We start from the raw sequence: 14342 nt of genomic DNA on the forward strand, positions 1-14342 counted from the left end.
AGCATGTATACGTTAAGTAAAAGAGGACCCAAAATTTGCCTTCAGGGACACCACACAAATATCGCTTGACGTCTGGAGGTGTGAGTACCCAGTGCAACATAGTAGTAAATGGACTGCCTTTGACGTCACAGCTCAGAATAGTCACTAGTAAACAGCTTGAAACTGTGCACGATCCTGTAGTGGCATTAACCAATCAGATTTGTCATTAAGGGGTTGGGGAGTAACTGAAAACATGTAACAGAATTATGTATTTAAAATGACAAAATATTAGTAAATGTATTCCACTAGAGTTTCAATTTAAATCATTGCTAATCAGAATACAGTTACATTACAGTATTTTGATTACTCAAGAGATACATTTGCATTTTGTTGTCATTTGTTTAATTTAATATTTAGTCTTTTCTGTTGGAAAACATTTATCCATACAAACTATGTGATCCGAGGAGCGTTTGAACAGCAGTGAAACACTTTCTTATGATGCATAACATTCATATACCAGCAGACAGAGGGCGCTTTCAAACTGTTATGAGTGTAAAGGTGGTTATGACGTCATTTAGGAACTTCCCCTTGGGAGCTTAATAGAGAAAATCCATGTACAAACACTACAAAGATTTGGGAGTGACAACCGCATTTAAATGCAGGAGTGAATCCCCTAAATTTTCATTCCATGTGTGTATACATGAGTTACTCCCACAACTGCGATGATTGAGTAAGGAATAATTGACGACGGACCGTCGAGAGTGTGTGTGTGTGTGTGTGTGAGCGTATGTATGTGTGTGTGTGTGAGCATACAGGTGCATCTCAATAAATTAGAATGTCATGGAAAAGTTCATTTATTTCAGTAATTCAGCTCAAATTGTGAAACTCGTGTATTAAATAAATTCAATGCACATAGACTGAAGTAGTTTAAGTCTTTGGTTCTTTTAATTGTGATGATTTTGGCTCACATTTAACAAAAACCCACCAATTCACTATCTCAAAAAATTAGAATATGGTGACATGCCAATCAGCTAATCAACTCAAAACACCTGCAAAGGTTTCCTGAGCATTCAAAATGGTCTCTCAGTTTGGTTAACTAGGCTACACAATCATGGGGAAGACTGCTGATCTGACAGTTGTCCAGAAGACAATCATTGACACCCTTCACAAGGAGGGTAAGCCACAAACATTCATTGCCAAAGAAGCTGGCTGCTCACAGAGTGCTGTATCCAAGCATGTTAACAGAAAGTTGAGTGGAAGGAAAAAGTGTGGAAGAAAAAGATGCACAACCAACCAAGAGAACCGCAGCCTTATGATTGTCAAGCAAAATCGATTCAAGAATTTGGGTGAACTTCACAAGGAATGGACTGAGGCTGGGGTCAAGGCATCAAGAGCCACCACACACCGACATGTCAAGGAATTTGGCTACAGTTGTCGTATTCCTCTTGTTAAGCCACTCCTGAACCACAGACAACGTCAGAGGCATCTTACCTGGGCTAAGGAGAAGAAGAACTGGACTGTTGCCCAGTGTTCCAAAGTCCTCTTTTCAGATGAGAGCAAGTTTTGTATTTCATTTGGAAACCAAGGTGCTAGAGTCTGGAGGAAGGGTGGAGAAGCTCATAGCCCAAGTTGCTTGAAGTCCAGTGTTAAGTTTCCACAGTCTGTGATGATTTGAGGTGCAATGTCATCTGCTGGTGTTGGTCCATTGTGTTTTTTGAAAACCAAAGTCACTGCACCAGTTTACCAAGAAATTTTGGAGCACTTCATGCTTCCTTCTGCTGACCAGCTTTTTAAAGATGCTGATTTCATTTTCCAGCAGGATTTGGCACCTGCCCACACTGCCAAAAGCACCAAAAGTTGGTTAAATGACCATGGTGTTGGTGTGCTTGACTGGCCAGCAAACTCACCAGACCTGAACCCCATAGAGAATCTATGGGGTATTGTCAAGAGGAAAATGAGAAACAAGAGACCAAAAAATGCAGATGAGCTGAAGGCCACTGTCAAAGAAACCTGGGCTTCCATACCACCTCAGCAGTGCCACAAACGGATCACCTCCATGCCACGCTGAACTGAGGCAGTAATTAAAGCAAAAGGAGCCCCTACAAAGTATTGAGTACATATACAGTAAATGAACATACTTTCCAGAAGGCCAACAATTCACTAAAAATGTTTTTTTTATTGGTCTTATGATGTATTCTAATTTTTTGAGATAGTGAATTGGTGGGTTTTTGTTAAATGTGAGCCAAAATCATCACAATTAAAAGAACCAAAGACTTAAACTACTTCAGTCTGTGTGCATTGAATTTATTTAATACATGAGTTTCACAATTTGAGTTGAATTACTGAAATAAATGAACTTTTCCACGACATTCTAATTTATTGAGATGCACCTGTATGTGTGGGTGCGAGCGTGTATGTGTGTGTGTGAGTGCGAGCGTATGTGTGTGTGTGCGAGCGCGAGCGTATGTGTGTGTGCGCGAGCGTGTGTGAGTGTGTGTGAGCCTATGTTTGTGTGAGTGTGTGTGCCAGCGTATGTGTGTGAGCATGTGTGTGTGCGAGCGCGTATGTGTGTGTGTGTGTGTGTGAGAGAGTGTGAGCGTATGTGCGTGTGCGAGCGCATGTGTGTGTGCCAGCATATGTGTGTGAGTGCGAGCGTATGCGTGTGAGCATATGTGTGTGTGCGAGCGCGTATGTGTGCGTGTGAGTGCGAGCGTATGTGCGTGGGTGCGAGAGCATGTGTGTGTGCGTGTGAGTGCGAGCGTATGTGCGTGGGTGCGAGAGCATGTGTGTGTGAGTGCGAGCGTATGTGTGTGTGTGCGTGAGCGTGTGTGAGTGTGTGTGTGTGTGTGTGTGAGAGTGTGTGTGTGTGAGCATATGTGTGTGTGAGTATGTGTGTGCGCGAGCGTATGTGTGTGAACGTGTGTGTGTGCGAGCGCATATGTGTGTGTGTGAGTGTGAGCGTATGTTCGTGTGTGTGCGAGCGCATGTGTGTGTGCCAGCATATGTGTGGGAGTGCGAGCATATGTGTGTGAGTGCGAGCGTATGTGTGTGTGTGTGTGTGTGTGTGTGAGTGTATGCGTGTGTGTGCAAGCGCATGTGTGTGTGTGCGAGCGCATGTGTGTGTGCGAGCACGAGTGTATGTGTGTGCACGTGCGTATGTGTGTGTGTGCGCTGCTTTTCCGCATTGGAGTAAAAATTTTGTGTGTGTGTGTGTGTGCGTGCGTGAGCGTATGTGTGTGTGTGCGCTGCTTTTCCGCACTGGAGTAAAAAGGTGGTGTGTGTGTGTGTGTTTGTGCGTGCGAGCGTGTGAGTGTGTGCGGGAGCGTATGTGTGTGTGTGTGAGAGCGTGTGTGAGTGAAGAGCAAAACTGCATAAGATATTTAGGCTTTTTTCAGATAATGTATTTTTAATTTCATATTATTTTTGTCTAACTGTACTGCCAGATTTTTTTCAATTGTTATTTACATGTTTATAGTCAAAACAAGTGAAAAATCTGTGCTTAAAATGTAAACGAAAGTATTCAGATTACGTTACTGACCTTCAGTGCTGGGAGGATTACTTGTGAATTGTAATCAGGTACTGATTACAAATTACATGACAAAAAATGCAATCAGTAACGTATTCTCATAGATTACATTGTTGGGTAATATAATCTGATTACTTTTGGATTACTTATTACCTAATTCTATTTTATTTTGTCACATGCATTTGAGTAGAATAATCAATTTAACATAAAAGTACTAAGAGGAAGAAAATGTACTCCAGTCTTTATTACTAACAAAAGAGCCTCATAAAAAGAGCTCCTTATGACATTTTTAAAAAGTGCATTAAACACTACATGAATGAAATAAACATTAAATCTAACAGCAATGACAGTGCATGTCCAAAGTTTATCATTCAAAACACTGAGACATCGAGTTCATTTTAAATGCATAAAACAATAGCAGCATTACGAACATTAATGACCATAAAATCAACATAAAATGATCATAAAATGAACGAAAATGAATGACTATTAAAATCAGCAGCAATGATGTTGACTAGGTCAAAGCTTTCATCTAAAACACTGAAACACTTTTAACCCTTACTGATAGTCCATCGCCTTTTCCTGAGCTGAGGTGCAAGATATTATCTTTTAAACAGCAAGAATATTCTAAAAGAGCAGAATATTTTAAAACAGCAGAGTTCCACTAAGTCACACAAGGAACAACTGTGTCAAGTTGTATGTCAAGTTTCATGCAGTGGACTCCACTGCATCAGCACTAACATTAGAGTGATGGGCTTTGTTCCATATTGCTGCACATTTTGCAACTGAACTATTGTGTACCCTGCGGGCAGTACCCTTAGAGATGGCATTCACTAGATCCTTTGAAGCAATTAAGTTCAATGTTTGAGCTGTACACGATTGGTGAGGTAGTACGAAATAATAAAACATTTTTTAAAACATATCTAGTTCATTTTAAGTGCATAAAACAATAGAAATATTACATGGACAAACAGTAATGAAAATCAATAGCAATGACATTGCTATGTCAAAGCTAACAGCTCTAAACTCTGACACACTTACTTTTAACCCTTACTGCTTATTAATAGTCCATATTCCTTAGCTGAGGTGCATATCTTACTGTTGTAATGTTAAAGGAGCACATGCTCAAAATGTTCATCTGTGAGACTATTGTGCTTCAGGATAAGAATATGATGATACTGATATGAAAATGATCGATAAATTATTAACAATTTATTGCCATTGCCTCGTTAATATATAATCATGTAATCTATAAAAAAGTAACTGTAATCCAATTATGAGTATTTTAAAATGTAATTAATACAATTACCAGTACTTGATTTTTGTAATCTGATTACACAATCCAGATTACATGTAATCCGTTACCACCCAGCACTGCTGACCTTGAGTATTCTAACGGAATACATTACAAATAATATTTTTCAGCATGTATTTATTCTGTAATATGTAATGGAATACATTTTAAAAGTAACCCTCCTAACCATGGTCATGACATTGTTTTCTTGCTGCTCTAGAGAATTTAATCACATGGCATTTACAGCTGAAGTGGTTGGCTAGAACAGGCCAGAACAATGCTCATTAACAAAAATGGCACAATTCAAATTGCGAACGTACAAGGCTGTATGAGCCAGCCAAGCAACTGCCTTTGAGATGAATGTATAGATTTCGCCTGGTATTAAGACCTTGAAACACACTCACCTCCACACAGTCAGGAGAGATGGCTCCATCGTCAGGGACGTCTGTCCCATCCTCCTCAAATGTTGCACGCTTGTAGTTAGACATCTGAAAACCAAGAGAGAGAGAGAGAGAGAGAGAAAGTAATGTTATAATGTGTGAATCAACGTTATTATAGACTTGGGTTTTTAATTTAGATTTAATTTTTATTTCATTTTCAATTTCAAATTATTATTAAGTTTAGTTTCAGTTATTTTATCAACTGTGTTTGTTAGTTTTAGTTTTTCAGTTAATTTCAGCTTTTGTTTAGTTTTCGACTTGGCAGGGGACAACTTTGTGTAATATTCTTTAAATTAAACAGTAGTGGAATGTACAATGTGATGAGCAGGGTGGAGCCGAGCTGCATCTGGGCAGAGCAAGGCTGGGAAGATGCGAATGACTTCCACCTGCGTGCCACACCGGCCTCGCGTTCCAGCGAGGGAGGCGGGAGTATTTAAGGAGAAGAGACAGCGGCAGACGGGAGAGAGATGTACGAAACTTGTCCATGTGTTTGACGTTATGATTTGACGCAGCTGGCTGAAAAGCAGTGCGTGTTTTTGTTTCTTTATACGCTGAAAAGTGTCATTAAATGTTTGTGTTTGTAAAGCTGGTCCCAGCTTCCTCCTTACCTTTCCATAATTGATACATACTGATTTATTTTTTTACTTAAGTAAAAGTACTCTTACTTAAGAAATAATTCACTTGAGTACAAGTAGAAGTACTGAGAAATATTATGACTCAAGTAAGAGTAAATAAGTAGTTTGCCGAAAAACTACTCAAGTAATTACGTTACAAGTTACTTTATGAAAATTATATTATATATAGTATATACACTTCCATTTTTAGAACACAAAGACATTTTTGTTCTTGAAAGAAATTGATGCTTCCTTTCACCAAGGATGCATTAAATTGATCAAAAATTCTGCCAATATCATTAATTGCAAATTATTATTACGGTTTGAAATAATTGTTTTAAGTTGTATTTATTCCATTTTTTCTTTACCCGTGATGGCAAACATATACTGTTTCACCTATTCCTTACAAAAGCATTCTAAAGAACTAATTTGGTACTCAAGAAAATATTCTTCTTATTAGAACAATTGAAAATGGTTGCACTACCATGCAGAAATCACAGTACAGTGGTTTTTTTTTCCCCATTTGCTGAGGTATTGAGTTCTTACAAGTTGCTTTACACTTGCAAGTCAAATTTTGGGTTTAAAAATAGGCAAAAAGAAATACATTTCTCCTGAAATTCTATTTTCTCCTAAAGTTTATTGTTTTAGAGAGATGAAGGCTATTCCACATTACTGTTTTGAAAAAAGAATCTCTAACCAGGATAGAGAGGGAAGTGGATGGCCAGATGCACAACAAAAAGACAAGTAAATCACAGTCTCTAGTTTGAGAAACAGACTCCTCACAGCTCCTAAACTAGCAGCTTCTAAATGCCAAAGACCTGCATTGCTGCAAGAGGATTCTTGGACAAACAGAACATTTTAAGAATACAACATTTATTTACATAGAATTAGCCATTTGAAACATTCTAAATGTCTCTAAACTACATAATGTGCATTGTGACTGAAACACATTCCTATTTCAGGTTTATTCTCATTCACGTATGTCAAAGTATTTTGGCTATAAAGTTAACATACTGTACAAAACTAATATAATGCAATGTCATAGAGGAGGAAATTTATCCGCTGTGATATTGCAGCAATTATCCAGATATGGAATGAGATTATTAAGCAAACTGTTATCAACTCCTACATGCCAACTGAATAAAATAAGGCAAAAATAAAAATTTCACAGTGTTTAGTGAGAGATATGATTGATTCAAAGTGGTTGTTCTGTATATGTATTACTGTATTACACTTTTAATAAAAGTCTTAATTAACTTTATGGTTATTTAACATATTGAGGTATTATTATTAAGTAAATAGTAGCATTTGGTTAGATTATGTTTTGTGATTTCTGATACCTTCTTTATATAACATCCATCCCTTGTGCACTATTGGCCTCTAGCAGGTGAGGCTTTTCAGACAGATAAACAGCAGTACCGGACAGGGAAGTACAGTACAGTACCGTGAGCGAGAGTGTTACCCGCTAGGACAGTTTATTTTGAACAAGAGGGGCGAACGGTTACGGAATTTAACGTGGGAGTACAATACCAAACTGACACGGACTGATAGAAGCTGAGAGCCCGTCTATGTGTGCGATGGTGCGAGGAACCAGACGGCAGGAAAAAAAATTATGTTCAATGAAAATTCAAAAGAAGATCACAATGTACGTAATTGTAACTATATCAGATATCTTTTTTTTTCTCCCCAATTTGGAATGCCCAATTCCCAATGCGCTCTAAGTCCTCATGGTGGCGTAGTGACTCAATCCGGGTGGCGGAGGATGAATCTCAGTTGCCTCTGTGTCTGAGACCGTCAACCCGTGCAACTTATCACATGGCTTGTTGAGCGCATTACCGTGGAGACATAGCACGTGTGCATCCGTGCACAACTCACCACGTGCCCCACCAAGAGCGAACCGCATTATAGCGACCACAAGGGGCTACCCCGTGTGACTCTATCCTCCCTAGAAACCGGGCCAATTTGGTTGCTAAGGAGACCTGGCTAGAGTCACTTAGCACGCCCTGGGATTCAAACTCACGAACTCTAGGGGTGGTAGTCAGCGTAGTTTACTCGCTGAGCTACCCAGGCCCCCCTATATCAGATATTATTAATAAAACACGTGAACTCATTGTGTGGGCATTTTTTGCCTCCATTTTGAATTTTGGGAATATTTTTGTTAATTTCGGTGGAATTTTTGCCTCGAGTCCCAGTTAATTTCCAACACTATTGGCATTGTATCTTTCTACGGTATTTAAAAGTTTGTTTTAGACATATAGTAGCAAGTGTAGTATAGTATAGTATAGTATAGTAACAAGATGTCCCCCACATGTATGTCAAACTACATTGTGTTAATGTTTGACACAGTTAAAACATTGCCTTCCTTAAAAACAAGTGAAGTTTGATCAGTGGTTAAACGTGTTCAGACTGTTCCCTCGTACCTGAATGAACGGCTTCTTTCCAGAATAAAATTAAATATGCAGAAAATCACAGTATTACAGTTCTTGTATTGTGACAGGGCAGAAAGTCTTGAAGAAGCTAGAGAAGAGAGGACGCAGTTTATGCAAGCTGCTGTGCTCATGATGCTGTGCCCTGCGGGCTCCTGTCATGCTGCGCACAGTGCATATTAATTTATAAACAGATTTAACGCTTTTAAATTTCTTCTTCCCAAAAATTCAGAAATATTATGTATTTTTTTGTACTTTGCAATTGTGATTAAAAATAACTGTAGCGAAGTTGAATACTTTATTAAATAATTTATTTATACTTAAAAAGTTTATTTATTTAAAAAAAGTAGAAAAAATTTAAAAATTAAAAAGTACTGTAACAAGAGTAGTTGTAATTTGTTACTTTCCACCTCTGAAATTAAACTATTCCCTATCCAGTCCAGATTAAACATACTGTAGGTCTACAGTGTATAGCTATGGTGACATACAACATGGTAAATACAACCAAGAAGGACATACAAATGTGGAGAAATGTATCCCTGTATTTTTTTAACAGCAATGGATGATGTGATTAAACAAACTAATCCATTTATCTTGAAACATTGAGCACATAACCGAATGTGTGCACACACATGAAACTCACGGCCAGTAGACTGCATGTTTGCGATGCAACAGATGGAGACGTTACAAGCACGTCAGTGTATTAACAATGAAAACTGAAAATATTTTATGATCATTTCTATTTTGTTTTAGATCGTTTTGAAGTAATGCAGTTTAGTTTTAGTTTTTTGGAAAATGTTAGTTTTAATTTTGTTTTTCTAGGTTATTTTCTGGAATTTCGTTTCAGTTTTAGTTTCAGTTTCAGTTAACTATAAAAACCTTGGTGTGAATATTACTATTTGTTACCATTTAAGGCTTTTTCACACCAAATGCAAATATGTAGTGTGAAAATTTTTTGTAATGTAAACAATGCATTCCTATGGAAAACGGGGATGAAAAGTTTGTCCAATAATAAAGTTTTTTTCTGTGGATGGCAAACTAAATGAAATTGCACCACGGATTGTACCAGGGTAAATTTGGTTTTCGTTCAGCGTCACCTAATGTACAGGAGTGCATTTAGTTTTCAGCCTGACGAACATTTGTTTCACTCAGAGGTGGATATTTCAGCTTTACAACAGTATAAATACTCTGTTGATTTTTACTTTCACTCAAAATTTTGAACATTATTTTTTTTAACTCTGATACACTTCTTCAGACCCTTTCGTGACTTTTGCAGCAAATGTAAAATCCAGTCAGATCTGTGACAGTGCCATTCGAGCCTCAAACTAATCGTTTGGGTTGAATTTTTAAAATTGGCAAAATTCTAATAAAATACAAAATAGTCTGAACGATTTATTTAGCAAAACAATTTGCGATTCTAAATCAAAATAACGAGGGCAATCCCGGACAAAGTTTGTTCCACTGGGGAATATACAGAAAAAAACGAGACTGTATAGGCCTTATGATTTCCGCAATGTGGAAAACATGATCGCGGAATCCAGTTACAAAAACGGAATTAACTATAAAATGCGGAATTTTAGATATTTGGGATAAAATTAATGTATGAATGCACAATTAAACAAATTAAAATTGTGATATGTTCTAGTGTGATGATTAAACCACAAAAGGCTGCAATTTAATAAAATAAATATACAGTCTGCATTTGCTGTACGCTTCAAATTGAATGTGTAAAGCCGGCTGCTCGTACACAAACACGCATCATGAGCATCAAGCGAGCTGTGTGTGTGTAATAAATGACAGAGAGCAGATCGCTTATTCACTGTGAAGCACCCAGCATATGCAGACTATATTTACAGAATAAAATTGCAGCCTTTTGTGGTTAATAAGCGCATTAGGCCATTAAGAGAACTGCTTATCTGGAGGTGAAAAGCTGTTGTCAAACATACAAACTGAGAAGGGTTCATTCAGTTTTCCCACAAAATTCCCCCAAAAGTTTCCTACATTTTCAGCCCCTTTCTTTCGACCACCTGTTAAATAAAGACCTCTTTTCATGACCCAATATATTCCAGATGAATAATATCAAGTTCTGTACTAAATGTTTTTTTTTTTTCATTATTAAATATTCTGTTTCAATCAGAGATATGTCACATTACAGAAGCAAAATGGCTTGCAAATGTGGTTGCCGTTTGACTGGAAACAGAGATAGAGAGAGATCAGATGTTTCATTCACTAAATTCAATTTTCAAACAGTTTGACGCTAATTAAGACTTAATAGGAACATTTTACAGAGAACAGAATACATCTTAAAAGGTGAGCTCGCTCAACTGAGCACACATATTCAGCCAAGAGATGTTGCAGGAGCATGTGAAAATAAGATGAATGTTGGGTGGGGGGGTTCCTTGTTTCCTTACCCCCTCTCAGTCGTCAGAGAGGAATTTATACAAACACACATTCATAGTTGAAGAGGTGGCTAATCTACACCTCAGGGCAACACTTTGCTGTGTCAGAGTCACAGTGTATTACGAGTAACAAATGTCCATTTAAAACTCAGAAACACTTCAAATATTCAATTTTCCCATTCACACCTAAAGAAGAGAAAGAACAATTTCGCACCAAGTCTTCCATCTTTCATTGTTTTTTTAACGCACACTCACACACTAATACAATGCAATTGCTGTTATACACAAAGTCCTTCACATACCTTTGTTTGCTAAAAGCCCTTGTCTAAAAGACAGATGACTCTATTGAAGGTTAAATACACTAAGATTGTTTAGCAAAAGCGAGATACAACAAAGCCACAAGTGCCCTACGGAAGATGTTTTAAAGTACAAAAGAACGCTACTCTCAATCATTTTTGTCAGCCGGACCCCTTTGACCTATATGATTTATTTGAAGTACCCCCAGATATTTTAAGTAATGTTAATCTTTTTAAATTAATGTTACATCTTTGGACTTAATTTTTTTGTATTAATGTTATATTTGAATGAATTGTTAATACACCTGTTGTTCTTTCCTTATAATATTTATAAATTTAATTTCATTCACCATTGCCATTTCTATCCCAGTCATAGATTGCACAAGTAGTAGGCTAAAATGTACACATACCAATGTTGGGTAAGTTACTCTAAAAAAGTAATTAATTACTAACTACTAATTACATCTTCTACAGTGTAATTAGATTACTGTACTAATTACACTGTCTGAAAAGTAAGTGCATTACTTATGCCCCTGACCAGATGTAAAATACAAGGATAGATATGAAATTGTTCTTTTAATTCTTTCAAATAAATCATAAAATCAAATAAATTATTCATGAACTGGCCAAAGAATTTAAGGGGGCTGCATTAAATTAGAAAACATACATTTTAACATTAGACGTTAAGTTTCGATTTTAAATTCACTATTGTTTTATATAGAATTGTAGTCTATACAGTATTTAACATAATTACATCAGAAGTAACTGTAATTAAATTACTGAAAAATTAAGAGTAATCCCTTCACTTTTTTCAATGAAAAAGTCATTTAATTACAGTAATTAATTACTTAGTAATGCATTACACCCAACACTGACACACACAAACCCAAAAAGAAAAACAGTATTGTCAGTGGTCTGTTTTTATCTGTCTTTGACATATGGTCTATTTTATTTATTTATTTATTTGTTTTCATTTACCTGAACATTTTATAAATCTATGCTATTCCATTTGTGTATGTAGCCTCCACTTGATATCTTAATATGTTATAGCCAATTTAAAAATAATTCAATAATTAAAAATGTATTTTCATTGAAGTAACAAAGCCAGGGCTGTAACATCCATTATAACCTGGGGTGGGGGAATGGACATGTTTATTCTAGAAATATTTTTAGGAAATGAAACATTATATTTATATATTTTTAGAAAATTCTACATGATTAGCCTATATTTTAAATTTCGGCTGCATGCAAGGAAATAGTAGGCGGCTGCCAAATTGACAACTTTAAGACCCAACAGAAGCTTCCGTCAACCGGTCGGTTTGGCAGTGAACAGAACCATCACACAAGTTGGTTCAGTACAGGCAAGTTGGTACAGCCATCGCCTATTGCTTTTCAGGACTACAGGGCAAACAATGCAAGTTTTTTACTTTAAAAAAATTATTGCGTTGCTGATAATGAAAGTAATTATGCTACATAATAACTTTGTTTGAAGAGTAGCGCGTAATTTACTTTTGCATTAAAAATGTCTATTTCTCACCGTCAGTCCATTGCACGAGAGTGCGCACTCTCACTCTCTCTCTCTCTCACACACATATGCAGGGCGCACAGAGAGAGAGAGAGAGAGAGAGAGAGAGAGAGAGAGAGAGAGAGAATGAGAGTGCGCTCTCCTAATTGAGGGAAGAAAACTGCACTGAAGCCACAGACACAAGTTTGGTTTAAAGGAAAATTGACGCACTTGGTTTAAGATGTGTTCTTGTTTTTTATATTTGTTAATTGGCTGATAATGTTTGAAATCATCCGTTTTTAAAAATCAGTAATAACGAACATATTTTCATATGCAATCTCTACTCTCACAAACCCCCTGGAGTTTGAACCACCATTTTGGAAACCCTGATCTAGTTTGTCTTCGTTAATAAATGTTGTATCTCCACTGCCAGATTTGGAGTTTCAGTACACTGTTCCTAAATGGGCTTTTACAGGAAACCATAAATTAGATTACAAAGACGAAATCTCTGACTCATTGTGATCTGAAACAAATGCGATGCACATGCTACTCCCACACAATCACACACACAAACACAAGTCTCAAGAACTGCTAATCACTGGCTTGACATTTTCCCTTCATCCACTTGTTTTCCAGAGTCTGAATTTTCCTCATTATTGACATTTCAGTTGTTTGTCTTAATTTTCCATACTCCATTGCAATGCAATGACCATGGCTGAGAGGGGGGATGTTGTTTTAGGAGGTTACACCCAAAAGAATTCCCTCCAGAGGTTTGGACAAGATTCACAAGATTCCTGGGTGGCTGGTCATGGAAGTTTTTTTAGAAAAGGAAAAACAATGTAGGACACCTTGACATGAAAACCACCCACACATACTTGCAGCAAACTTCCTCATTCATGTTTATGTGACACATCCCTGAAGTGCTGTCATGTGAAATTCAGTTCTTTTAGTCTCTCAGGCTATGTTTGGAATGGCATACAACAGAAAAATCACCACTACTCTTATTGATGTTGTGTGATTTCTCGCCAAAACTCTGTCACCCTTGAAAAGAAGCTGGGATGCTTTTGATGATGTGGTAGAGGGAAGCAGTGGCCTTTTTCTCTCTATTAAATTATACCATCAAGAAGGACCCTTAGTTGGCTGAAACTATAAAACATATTCTCCGTAATGTAAGCTACACTAGTCCGGACATGCAAAATTAACTGATCTGCATTATGAGTAAAGTCTGGACTGATGCCATTGTACCAGAGGTGGGTGAGTCGTGGTATACTATTAAAGTGGATAGGACACGGGGCACCAATGGATGCGAGGATACAAATCGTCATTTGCGTTGTGTCTGCATTCAATTAAACAATGGAACATCTTCTTACAATAGCCAGTACAGATATCAGTGATGCCAACATGCTGGCAGACAAAATAATAGAAGAGCTGACAAAAGCCAGGCTGAACACTTCAAAGGGATTCATGACGAAGCTTCGGTTATGGCTGGGAAGCACGGTAGTGTGCAGAAGCTACTGCAAGAGAAATTGGGCCGAGAAATCACACATGTTGATTGCTTGAACCTACAACTGCACCTGGTGGTTTTGAAAACATTGGCAGCAGAGAAAGCAAAGCAGAGAAAGCTTTTTTTTTTTTTTTTTATGTAGGTTGCACCCGGTACAAATTATTTCTGAAGCCCAGTACAAAGTTTCAGCGCAGTTCAAAGGCGAGCGATGAAAAAGAAATGTATCACCCTTGTCAGCGATCATTAGGTCTTATAAGGAGATCACTTCCTTGCTTTCAGAGTGCAGAGGTGAGGATGGAGGCCATTGGGCTTTTGAGGTAAACCTGCTCTCAACCTGCTTTTATGTTCATTACACACTTT

General features: G+C 37.4%; 1 protein-coding gene across 3 annotated transcripts in view; it reads right to left on the minus strand.

Annotated features, from left to right (window-relative positions):
- LOC127421990 (endothelin-converting enzyme 2-like) overlaps positions 1 to 14342 on the minus strand; it is a 111403-nt gene that overhangs the window by 63658 nt on the left and 33403 nt on the right. For all 3 annotated transcript variants that reach the window (XM_051665281.1, XM_051665282.1, XM_051665283.1), the window contains one exon: positions 5204 to 5287. In XM_051665281.1, coding sequence (XP_051521241.1) covers positions 5204 to 5287 — 84 coding nt within the window. The remainder of the gene's footprint in view (positions 1 to 5203; positions 5288 to 14342) is intronic.

Source organism: Myxocyprinus asiaticus, chromosome 31, assembly GCF_019703515.2.
Source record: "Myxocyprinus asiaticus isolate MX2 ecotype Aquarium Trade chromosome 31, UBuf_Myxa_2, whole genome shotgun sequence".
Classification (NCBI taxonomy): domain Eukaryota; kingdom Metazoa; phylum Chordata; class Actinopteri; order Cypriniformes; family Catostomidae; genus Myxocyprinus; species Myxocyprinus asiaticus.